We start from the raw sequence: 13,211 nt of genomic DNA on the forward strand, positions 1-13,211 counted from the left end.
TTTGCACGTCTATGTGGTCTGCTTTTTGTAGCTATGTTGTGTAGCCTGGGGCGGGGGTGTGGCTGCAATTCCAGTTAGACAATTCACTGAATTGCTTTACACTTTGTTGTACACTGTTGTGGCTGTGTATGTTGTAAACGATGCAATCCGCATCAGGAATAGTCACGCGTAGCCCCACTTTTCTCGTTATGGGTCACTGCCGGGAAGAAAAGGTGGGCTTTTCTTCCCGACCCAAAACAAAAGGAAGAATAGGTGGTCTGGCTACGCGAGACTGCCTCAGGGACAAATTGCTAACGAAGGCGTAGTCTTCTTTTTCAAAGTGGGCTGATAGCGCGAATTTCCTTATGAGGACATTCCCAATATAGAATGGGGCGTTGCGGTTTTATTAGTGGTTAATATTTTATTCTATTATATCATGTTGTTTTGCAGGCGGCTAACCAGCCCATAGGAACAACAGCACAAGATGGGGCAGCAGTCAAGAAAGGCTACTGCATCTCTCTGTGTTCTACTATTGCTACTGGAAGTTGTCCACATTGCCGATGGTGAGCAATTGTGTAGCAGGTGGATAGAATTTCTACAGTTGGTATAGCTCTATGGCTAGCTAGTTACTGATATTGGAACTGATGTGATAGGCCGGACTTCACAACATGCATCCTCTACCCCATTACCTGCTGCTGTGTTTAGCTTTTGCATCAGCCAAGTGCAACTTAAAGCAAAAGTTTAAAAACTTAAATATGTGCAGCCATATATTATTTGCTATAATAGCCATGGAGATAAGGGCAAAAGACCATAGCTATTAGTGGACCATAGCTATTAGTGGACCATAGCTATTAGTGCTTCTTTCAGAGCTATAGCTAGGTACAAAGGGGTATAGTGGTCATGACAACTTGCAAGTTGAGAGAATTTATTTCTCTTAGCTACAAGTCATTTATTAATTTACGACCTTGATGACACAAATAGCTATTACATATGAGTTTAACTGACTTAGTATACATTTACTGATGTGCTAATATCTATTACAGGCACAGTGACTATCTCTGGTGCTTCGTCATTTGAAGTGTCCACCATACAGGGTGTTACACATCAAGTCATGGTATGGGACTACATTAACTGCTATAAATCGATTTACAGAAGCATCTTGTGTTTAGGCAACAACTGATAATTCAGATGCTGGACTACGGTACGAAGTCACATCAGGTAAGTACAGGTACAACACATATCTAGCTACATGGTAGGCATACAACTGAAATGTTTAAGTGAAATATGCATTACATATTATGAATATTGAGCCATGCACACACTCGTTCACTTTGTACAAAGATTTGAGTGTACTCCATGGTCACGTAACAGTGGATATCCATCACCAGTAATTATATAATCACTAACCAGGAAAACACCATCCACCCAATTTTTGCAGACCAGGTCACAGTTTTATAGATGTTATAACGTTGATGTAATAGCATGACAGTGGAAATGACACAGAGGGTAACGGAGTCTTTGCTTGTTGTACTATTTAAACTAAAAGCCTGTATCAGTTACAGGAGGGCAAACAGTAACATACTTTCCTAACCACCTTCTACATATCCCAATGCACATATATAAATAATGAGACCATTTCATGTAAGCAGACTAAGCAGCGAACTTGAACTGTTTGCCTGTCCTACAGTTTCTCCTACAACTGTTGAAGATGACGTGATGATCAATTCAGTGACAGGATTACTGAGTATACAACAGATTTTGGAATCTGAAGTAGCTGTTGGGAGCTTTTTTCTTATAACAGTAAGTCCATCTGCATGCTACATAATATAACCAATTATTTACATGGGACACTGATTTATACGTGTTTCACAATGGATACAAATCTTGCAAAGTATTTAAGATCAACAAATTAATGTATACGTAACTTAGTAATCCAAAATGATGCTGCAGTATTAAAGTCAGACACTATACCTCGCTATGACACTTGTATTGCAAAAATACTCACACATAAAGTAACTTGCTCAGGTTGCATGGTGAAAATGACGCACCATGTAAAATCCTGCTGTATGGTGTAGATTGTATAGATTTATATTGTATTGTATGAATTGTATATAGGTTGTATTGTATGCAGATATGTGCATTGTTACAAAAAAGTATCAATTTAAAGTTGAAGTAGGTATCCAAGCGATAAAAAGTAGTGAAACAAGAGTTGAATGATGGTATTACAGCATAGCTCTACCCTACATTGTCATCAAGCGTTAATAATACAGTGGGACCTCTCTTAAAAAACACTCCTGTAAAGGACACAGTACATTTACCCTCCTTATAAAGGGCAATTTCTGAGGTTCCTATAGGCCTTGGCTTTACCAATGCAAAAAGGACAACCTCTTTATAACAGTAAATTTCACAAAAATTAGTTGGTCACAACTCACAAAGTGCCAGAGGTTCCACTAAAGTAGGGAGGGGAGAGTGTCTAACATTCAGTGGGCCTGTATAAGTAAGGCATCCCAGGTATTATCATATTCTTTTGTAGTTTTGAATAGACTAAGTGTAATGGCTGCAATAAACACATTTTGTATGATCTATTAAACTAGATAGTCAACTGTGACAGCTATGCTACGATGGAAACTTCAAAGAGTCAGAAAAAATTTTCTTTGCTACAACTATTCAGTTCAATAATCCACTCAATTCGCTGTAGCAGGAAAGACTTGAGTGGTATAGAAAGTCACGAAGAAATTTCTTCAGATTTCAGCTGTATTTTGTTGGCTCTTTTTCTCGTTGTTTTCATCTGATGCTTTTTCTTGGGCTTGGCCTTGGACTGAGGCATGTACTTGACTGAATTTTGGGAAAACGTTCCAAATCGTGTATTAGAAGTTTTGAGATAAATGGTTTTAAAGAATTCAAGCCGGCATAACTTGCCAAGGATAGCAAGCATGCGTATGAAATTTACACAAAAGATGCATCAATCTATTACCTTTCAGGCCACTTCCAGTACTTGTAGCTGCTTGTATAGAGTTTCCCACCAACGAGCAAAGTAGTATCACGAGTGCTCACAATGGGGAAGAGGGTGGGGGGTGGCAGGGTAGGAAAGAGTAGACTTTAAAATAGAGGCAGACCATGATTGAAGCCAGACATGAGATTACAGGGCTGTGCTGGCTTCTTAGTGGCTGATATGCAGCAAAATCAACAGAAAAAATTGTTTGGCCAACATTATGAGGCCATCCACCAGTAACCCACCGATTCTTGCCAAGCCAGGCCCTGCACAAGGCCTGAAACTACCATTCGAGCTCTCCACAATACCTAGAAAAGAATTGAAGTTTGTTAGAACCAGCCTCGAGTAGTACTGAGGGTCAAAACTAGTACTAGGATAGTATAGCTAGGCGTTAGTTTGATTTTGCCTGATGTGCAATTTGGAACAGTTTTGTAAAATTTGGTCACATTTCATCTGTCTGCTTATTCTTGTAGTTCTTGTCTGGCACTTCTTCTTCTTAGGCTGTACCTACTTCATGTAGTATTGAGGGCTGTTCATTGCAGCTTCTTTTCGTCAACATGTTTTTTGTTGTATAAGATGTCTCTGGGATGATTCTTAAGGGTAGAATTTTAGGCAGCTCTTGTCATTTTAGGGGTGATTCCTACTTAAACAGTACTAATACTAAACAGCACTACCTTACTGTTTGATAACTACTAGCTACATGTAAATGATTAAGGTACAGTATTTGTCTCAACCTGGCAATTTTCCATTTGTGTCCAGCAGGTTGCTTTTGTCTAAAAGACTAAATGCAACAAAAGTTTACATGCAAAATGATATATGACTGTTTTATGACGTCAGGGCACATATAACTATATGCACAGCATTCAGGCATAAATACGTGATGTAAATATGTTAATAAATTTAAAAATGATGTCAAGATTTGTCCCAGCTTTAGATCCATAGTGTGATGTATATGTGTGTTGTAATGATAATAATGATGATATTTTCTGTATTAGATCACTGGTCTGTATTTAACCTTTAGATTCGTATTTACAGGCTTTAGGTTTCTGGTGGGTCCCTAGTGTGTTGTGTGTTGTGACGATAATAATGATGATTTATAATGTATTAGGTCACTGTCACAGAAACAGAGGTAGTACCTGCTGATGATGACACTCTCACATATACTGTCATTGTACTGGACACTGCAGTGGGGGGAAATGAGGCACCAGAATTTAGCATGGACAGTTATACATTTGATATTATTGAAAATGTGGCAAATGGACATCAAGTCGGGACTTTGACCGTCACAGATAATGATGGTAATAAAGCTATTAGTAATCTATGTATCTATTAGTAATCTATGTATCTATTAGTAATCTATGTATCTTTATTCTGCATTGCAATTTGGTGTCTGTTGTGTTTAAGGTATAATTAATAAAAGGGTACAAGACAAACTGTTTCTATTTTTCTGGTTTAACTTAGTAGGTTCATTGTGTACGCAATGATTTTTCTGCTAATGTAGTGCTAAAATTTTAATGCATCCATTCTGAAATTATTGGTCCAGTTTTCAGTCATGTGGTTAAAAAAGTATGTAGCAGGGTGCAATACACACCAGCATGTACAGACTACATAATATGTTTGTATGCATTTTTGATTAAAGGAACAACTCCAATGCTGAGCCTTGATTCCTTTGGAACCGTATTTGGTTTTTCCACTGGTACCAGCACTCTAATAGTGGTCAATTCAGACAGAGTTGACTTTGATACAAGGAGGTCTTATGAGTTTGTAGTGACTGCAGCAGATGCTACTGACGGCACCCTCACTTCCACAGCTACAGTCACCATCAACCTGATAGACTACAATGATTTAAGCCCGGTTGTGCACAATGATGGGTGAGTGCATGTACATAAGTATAATTATAATTGTTCATGTACACATCAGCTGTAACCATGGCTACAAGCATTTGTTAGACTGCCTATAAAATTTCTAAATGTGACTGGATTTTTAAACAATGGCTCACACATGTACATGAACACAAAACAAAAGTAATGTTTCTACAACAATTTGATTGCTGACCAAATAGAATACCATATTTTATCCTTTCTTCATAACTGGCAAGTAAGCAGTTTTTTGCAGACCTTAAGTAAACCACAAGTAGAGGTTTGGCAAAATTTAGTAGCCATGGCATTGTTGGGATGGTGTTTAGTGAAGGTAAGCCCAAGAAGAGTTGGCTAGTCTTGTTTTTCTTTAGTTAGAAGCTATTTGAGTACAACGAGACACAAAATTTGATTTCTGGCAATTCACCCTCTCATTCCTTCTTTGTCTTCTTCTAAGAAGGCCATTCATCACACTCAACCTACTGCCCCTGTTTCTCTATGTACATCTACCTGGTAATTTTAGACCCACATAAAAGCTGCCCACAACTGATTTATACACTCACGCACTGATAACAGGTGAATATCTGGTGGGAATTTTAGTTGTATATATAGTTAGATGCTAGTAAATTGCTACTAATGTTTTTTTGTGTCGAATTTGGTACAAATTTCCTTCGTTAAATGCTGCACCTTCAATAGTTGTCACACTTGAATGGTGCCACAATTTATTTTGAAAATAATGGCTTAAACATTGTTTTCGGGCATGAGTTTGAATAGTTGCTGCATCAATTTTTGTTGAACGTAATAAATGTCACAATGGTAATCTTTTGTAGTATTCAATATGCATCATGCTTTAAACAAATGTACTAACTCTATGCTCTGGTTTACTACCTTTGATAAGGTGGTGGTATAGTGGAAGCCATTGAAATTCTGAAATATGCCTTCCCTCCTAAATTTAGTTCTAGCACACAGACCTTACAGGTTACACGCACAAGTCATATTGCAATTGAGGAAGCAATGTAACCTCTACTCGTGGCTACAAGTTCAGAGAAGTGGGATCTTTACTTGCCGACTTACACCATGGGTAACTGTGGTATGGAGAAATGTTTACTGAGTAGGAACAATGTAAAAAGCAATGTGTTGTATAACCAGTCTTGATGTAGCTGTACACATGTGACACACATGGTCAGCAAAAGTTATGCTGGCACAAAATTTATTGCACCATATATACAAAAGCTACTGCATAATATACTTATACTACTGTGTTTTTGTGTATACAGAGCACGTGTCACAGTACAAGATAACACACCAGCAATGCAAGAGTTGCTAACAATTAATGTTACTGATGGAGATGAGCCTAACACACTGAACTCTCAAGTTACATTGATGTTAGATGGTGACCATGGTGGACGGTTTGCAGTAGTGAACCATACCATTATTTCTAGCATGGCTCTTCCGGTGGATCAGTATAACATTACAATAGTTGCACAAGATGGTGGTACCCCAACACAGAGTACCACAGCAAGGGTTACAATTGATGTCGTCAACAGTAATAATAATCCTCCAGTGTTTGATATCCTTGATGATATAAGTTTTACAGAGAACGACAATGAGACATACACATTTACCATTAATGATGATGACTCTGGTGATGAAGGCATACCCATGACTCCTGAAATAACTGGACAGTTTGCTAGCAATTTTACCATCAATCAAGGATCAACAGCTAATGAATTTGTGCTGATGCCAACAGTTCCACTAGATCGTGAAGTAGAGGAAACACTATTGTTGATATTGACTGTATCCGACAGTGGTGCTGCCATGTTCAGGAGAACAACATCAACCAACATCACAGTAATAGTAGAGGATGTCAATGATAATGTACCTATTATTGAGAACCTTACCCCTGGTTTGATAATTTCTGTGTCTGAAGAGACTGCCAGTGGTCATGTTGTTTATCAAGTCAGTGCCAGTGACAGAGATAATGGAACAAATGCTGAATTATCATTTACCATTGAGAGTGTAGACATGATGACCATTCCATTTGCCATTGATGCTCAGAGTGGCAACATTACAACAACTAGTGTGATAAATGATCCAGTCAATACTGACTTTTCTGTAAATGTCACGGTCACTGATGGAGGGTCTCCAGCACTTTCAGTCAGTAGGATAGTCAATATCCTAGTTACAGAGACCAATAATAACAGGCCTGTATTCAACAATTTGCCAAGCTCTGTCAACATTAGCGAAAGTTTACCTGTGAATAACCTAGTAGTCCAAGACTTTAATGTGACTGACAGTGATATTGATGATGCAGGGACATTTCGTGTAGAGCTACAACAAACAGGCTCTTTCTTTAGAATCGATGGAGATTCTGTCAGGCTGAATCAAGCAGTTGATTTTGAGGTAAGTATTCGTATGTGGTTTTATAGTTATTATATAGATATGTATGTCTCTTTTAGACTTCAAGTTCTCATGAGTTCACATTGGTAGCCACTGACAATGGAGATCCACCCCAGACCACTAGTGCTACTGTACAAGTCAATCTCATGGACATCAATGAATTTACACCTCAATTTACACAGTCAATTTATAACTTTACAGCACTGACTGATACTCTACCAGGTAAAAAGTATATTCAATGTAACTTGAAGTAAAGATACTAATTTCCCATAACAGGCTTTAGTTTTCTCATAGTAATTACCACAATTCACTTTTTCATTGTAAAATACTTTTGTATGGCAAAAATTACATGAAAATTTCTTGTGTGACATTTTTTTGCACAATTGTAGCTTTAGAAAGTTTTTGAACATTAACTGTGCCATTAGCTTATACCATAGTTATTTACTAGCTTTCAACTATGTAAGATGCAACAAGCGTCAAACAATGTCATTACTGCTGTAGCCACCAGTGCTGCAGAGATCTAGTCATATGAAAATTTTTTTATCATGATCTTTTTTTGCATGAAATAAGTGGATTATGGTACAACAAATGTAGACGTTTTGAGATTCTCTGTATTCACGAACTTTGGCCTTCTCACAAGAATGATATATGAGAGCAATAAATACAATAATTGATATTTCAAAGATATTTAACACCACTTTACCACAACTACAGGGGCAATATACAGTAACATGATTTCAGCAAGTGATGCCGATGGATTCTACGATATCATAACATACTCACTGGATAATGATTATGATGGAACGTTTGTCATTGATCAATCCACTGGCGTGCTGATGAGGACCAGTAATGTCAGCATACCTGCTCCAGCTCCTGTAAGTGGTTGGAGTAATTTAAGTGTAGTGCATTCATTTGGATGCATGAACTGGGATATAAGAGAAACCTGTCACATGGGAACCTCACATTAACATACAACGATTGTGTGGATTTTATACTATCAGAAATACCATACCACTAAAATACATATATTATTTCAGGACACCTATAATGTCACAATAGTAGCTACTGACAATGGTGTTGATGTGATGAGATCCAGTACTGCACAGTTCATACTGACACTGGTTGATAACACAAACCAACACAGTCCATACCTGAATCGAACAAACTATACTGTGTTTGTAGCAGAGGATGCAGAGATTGGTTATACCATCTTCACAGTGACAGCTCATGATGGTGATGACCCTGCCACACCAGCAGGACAAATAGCCAATTTCACTTTGACTGGTGGTGACAGCGTTTATTTTAGAATTGTGCAAAACCAAACCAACAACTTTCTTGGACATGTCATCCTAAAGTGAGTGCTACCAATGTAGTTTGTGCTACGTAGTATACCTAATGTTCTTCCTCACCAAAACTGTCGAAAGTTTTATTATACAAATAAATTATATATGTAGTTGGGAGTAGTACAAAGGTGGCTGCTAAGAAATGGCCGCAGACATCATTGCAGCCATTTCTTGGTCACCACCTTGACTTCTTAACATTTTCACCCTGGCCTTTTTGGAGGGCTGTGCCCTTTTTCACAGCTTGTTTTGCTGGATATAGATAGCTATCACTTCTTTTTGTAATTTCAACCCCCAAACCAGCATGTGATTGACTTTGAGGCTTCCTTTTAAATTTTTTCATTACTACAGAAATCATTGAATACTGCTATGTGTGTGAAGGTATGTATTTATGATTGTCATGTAGCTATTAGGGTGATTTGTTACACAACTGAACCCAGTACCGGGTATTGTGTATAGCTGAACTGTCTACAGCAAGATGTACAGGATGGCTGAATGTTCTATAGGGTGACTTGTTTGTAGCTGAATTGACTTTCTGCATGGTGACTTTATTGAAAAAGAAGATTAAGAAAAAAATGAAGAAAACAAGACAAACTTTAAAGGCACATATCTCAGTGATGGCTGGGCAGATTTGACTCAAATTTGGAATGATTGTGTCTGTTTTACATTTTGGTTTTTGCTTTATATTTACTTAGCTAATGCTCTCAGTACTTTCAAACCACAAAAGGTTTACACTATGATAGTTATTTCATGTACAAACTGATTTCCGGTAAGCTGGTGTTACTGCCCTCCAAATTTGTAGACAGTTATGCACAAGTTATTACAATTTTTCTTAAGTGTGCAAAATGAAGAAGAAAAAGAATACATAAAGAAGGATTAAATACCAAAAAAATAAGACAAACTTTGTAGTACTTATCTCAGTGATAGCTCAGTAGATTCGACTCAAAATTGATATAGGAGGTGCCCTAACTTGTGAAAGTTTCCACAGTAAAACTAGTTGATTTCATTATCAAACTACAAATGTGTGAAAATAGAATTGTCATGTACTGATGTGCACACATTATGTTAGGAGGTAGATGTTAGCAAGACTCATGTAGTAGATTTTATCCTTTCTACAATATCTTTAGCACAATGCTGGATTTTGAAACTAAATCATCATATGGCTTCACTGTAACAGCTTCGGACAGAGGACTGGGGTCTCGTCACAACACCCCAGCTGGGGAGGTCAATATAATTGTGACTGACATCAATGACAATGACCCAGTATTTGACCCTATGGAGTACAGTAAGTGAATCAGTGTGTGGAAATATGTATGTAATATGCAAGTTTAAAGTAGTTTCCTAAATTTTACCTACCCAGCAAGTAAATGCTAATTATTGTACATTTGTATAAATACTACAATGAGTATCGATATGTAACTGGGTCTTGTCTTATTGTCCATAACAGCAGGTAAAGCTACATGAATACACTATCAAATTTCTCTGTCATAATAATAAGTCAGGGTTGGTTTGTTTCAGCTAGTTGCTTGTTCCAAGCCTGGTGGCAAACCATAGAAGTGGTCTGGAGCCTTAATCAACTCTGGCCAACCTGGGGATGGTTGCATGTGGTTGTACAGCTCGGTGATGTTGAATAAAAACCTGTGTTACAAATTTCCTTTTACGTTAGCCAGTTTTGAGCCTTGAATGCCCACAACTTGGCCTAATTCATCCCTACATTATTCTTCTTTCATTATGTAAACATTATCTTCTCCTCCAATCCCAACTACCATACAGCCCTATTAGAGCTTGTCTGATACACTCAACCTTGGTAAAATATTTTGTACATAAAATGGCAGTGTTAACTACTTTTCAGTGAATGCACTGGAAAGTAAGGAACTGGTGTAAAACATGTGAAAATTGGTATCAAGCTCTGAATGCTTATAATCGGAATTTCTCAATGCTTATAAACAGATTATAAGACCAGTTTCCAAGAGACAGACATATTGCCTGAAAATCAAAACCATACAGTATGTATGTTTACAGCATTATTTTATCATTCATTATCTTAATCATACATCACAGCATTACAGAGCTATTTTTTCTACTTTATGTATGGTTGTTAGATATAGCTGAATCACCTTTCCTTAAATTAGAGAATTTGAAAAAAAAAAAAAACAGTTTTGTTCTATGTTAATTAGGAGACCTACAGTTTTTAATCACATTGCTATAATGTACAGGAGTGCATTAAGATGTAAACTTGCCGCAATGTACCATTATTACATTTCGTATATTTTTCATAGCTGCTGACATAAATGAGAACAGAATGATGGCTATACCACTTGTAACAGTGACTGCTAGTGATGCTGATAGTATGGCTTCAGGATTTGGACGTTTGAACTACAGTATTGAAGCAGGGAGTAGCTCTGATTCATTTTCCATCAGTGATATGGGTGTGGTCACTGCAATTGCACCACTAGACAGAGAAGCTACGTACGTTTAGTCATAAAAGAGAACTTAATATTTATTATTTTTATTGATATTAGGGAAAGCATTACACTGGTTATTATTGCAACTGATGGAGGTGGCAGAACAGGCAATGCCACTGTTAACATCACTATTAATGATGAGAATGATAATGCTCCAATGTTCAACTCATCACGATATGGAATGAGTGTAACTGAAGAGGAGGCTGATGCAATGGTTGGGACAGTATATGCTACTGATCCAGACTACTTGCAAAATGGAATGGTATGATATGATGTCTCTATTATGTACGTATACTGTATGTGTTACAACTTGTTACATTAATGATAGGCCATATTTAGTGTGGCAATCGTTACTAATAGTCTACAAGACATATTTGATCATGGGAATTCATAAATGCTCACATCATTGTTTGACGGTGTACATAAAAAAAGCGTTTAGTATAAAATGTTTCCAGTGGTTGCATTCAAAGTAGTTAGTATGGGTGAAAGGTAAGTGGACTACATTAGGCATGGTACATATCAATTGTGTCACAAGCCCTCTTCATTTGCCCAATAATATTCTCACCCAGCAGCCCTAGGGCTTGAGTGTGCACATAGCGCAATTCATTTGGACCCTACAAGTACAAGGATTAAAAGTTTGATTAGGGATCATAGAATTATAAAGTAGTGGTCATCTATACCTGTTCATTTCACTGCTTTTTTTATGATTCCTAATCAAACTTAAATGTCTAATTTTTTTCTTGTGCTTGTTTGTTCACCCTGTAACCTCAGACATCAATTACTGAGAAGTGAAGTGGCCTTTATACAGTTACTATGGAAAATGCAGATGGCTCCTGTGTAGGCTAGTCACAACAGGAAGTCATGACATGTTACGTACCACATATTTACACCTTGTGCTTTGGTGAAAAGAAATGGGACAAAAATGATGAGTGCATTGTATGTACTGTGGTATGCCAAGACATCTGTTGGACTGAAGCAACATCTAACAGTGAAAAATCAAGTCCGTAGCCTTAGCTGTTATTGAGTTACACTTGTCTGAAGTGAAGATATCAGTAATTCCACTTAATATATCTTTAAAGAAATTGTAGCAACTTGTTGGAACTATTTCAGTTTGCAATGAGGACACTTTTGGGCCAGTTTATACCTAACCAATATTTCCAAGGTTCCATGAAGGTATTGTAAGGCTGGTTTCTTGTTAATATCAGTAAATACAACCCCTAGTATATATACAATATTGCCATACTGTATTGTATAATAACATGTACATGTAGTACACATAAAAACATGAAAATGCAGGGGTGAAGAAATTGGGGGTGGGGGTGGGGCAAATGCTTGAAGAGTGGAAAGCCTCACTTTTCCCAGTGCCCAGAAGCTAAAGTACAGCAATTATTGTACCTCTTACTTTACTTTTTAACCAACTTATTTGCCTTGTTTAGTATAGTTGTGCTCTAAAGGTTATGCAAGAATTGAATACTACATAATCGCGAATCTGTATTGGAGCATATTTGAGTACACAAGATCAAGATACTCTAATAGAGCAGTCACCCATAACTATGTACACTAATAGAACAGAAACATTTATTCAATCTGTCTGTATTGAAAGATATATCTATACAAAATCAAATGCATGAACAAGTACGTACAAATTTTCAAGGTACGTAGATTGACAAATTTCAGGATTTTCATGGTTTATTTTCAAGGATTGCTCGTTTTTCACTAGGTTACCTATTAGAAAGCATAGAGCTAACCCTGATAATTGTTAATTTTAGAGGATGAAATTTTGCAGAAAGCCAAGCAACTGTGAAAATTACGTCCCTAGAAATTTGTATGCATACCTATATCTTAAATGCCTTCTTATACCTATGCATGTACTTTTACGGTATCTTTGATAGTCATATTATAGGAGTATCCTATTCTAGTACACATGTACCACTGAAAATACTCTCAGATTAAATTCAAATTTCAAAATTTTCTGTGAGGGGCATGCTTCCAGACTACTGTAGTACTAGCATGCTTTGCATACTAATATACTTGTTAAATGATAGCAGCCATCATAGGTGGCGGAAGAGGGGTGTTGGGGGTGCTCCAGCACCCCCAACTATTTTACTGAGGGTGCTGAGCACCCCCAACATAAGGCTGTATTGTGCAATAGTCAACACATGAACTCCTGCAAGGTTTC

At 37.3% G+C, this 13,211-nt stretch overlaps 1 protein-coding gene across 1 annotated transcript in view; it reads left to right on the forward strand.

The window, feature by feature from the left end:
* Positions 1-429: 429 nt before the first annotated feature.
* The window catches only part of LOC136258162 (uncharacterized), a 43,306-nt gene continuing 30,524 nt past the window's right edge, over positions 430-13,211 (forward strand). Inside the window, exons 1-13 of the mRNA XM_066051478.1 lie at positions 430-542; positions 1,023-1,093; positions 1,149-1,197; positions 1,667-1,779; positions 4,080-4,269; positions 4,611-4,842; positions 6,105-7,230; positions 7,287-7,449; positions 7,942-8,102; positions 8,265-8,581; positions 9,695-9,852; positions 10,847-11,036; positions 11,090-11,294. Coding sequence (XP_065907550.1) covers positions 464-542; positions 1,023-1,093; positions 1,149-1,197; positions 1,667-1,779; positions 4,080-4,269; positions 4,611-4,842; positions 6,105-7,230; positions 7,287-7,449; positions 7,942-8,102; positions 8,265-8,581; positions 9,695-9,852; positions 10,847-11,036; positions 11,090-11,294 — 3,054 coding nt within the window. The 5' untranslated portion in view covers positions 430-463. The remainder of the gene's footprint in view (positions 543-1,022; positions 1,094-1,148; positions 1,198-1,666; positions 1,780-4,079; positions 4,270-4,610; positions 4,843-6,104; positions 7,231-7,286; positions 7,450-7,941; positions 8,103-8,264; positions 8,582-9,694; positions 9,853-10,846; positions 11,037-11,089; positions 11,295-13,211) is intronic.

The sequence above is a fragment of the Dysidea avara genome, chromosome 6 (genome assembly GCF_963678975.1).
Source record: "Dysidea avara chromosome 6, odDysAvar1.4, whole genome shotgun sequence".
In the NCBI taxonomy this organism is placed as follows: Eukaryota; Metazoa; Porifera; class Demospongiae; order Dictyoceratida; family Dysideidae; genus Dysidea; species Dysidea avara.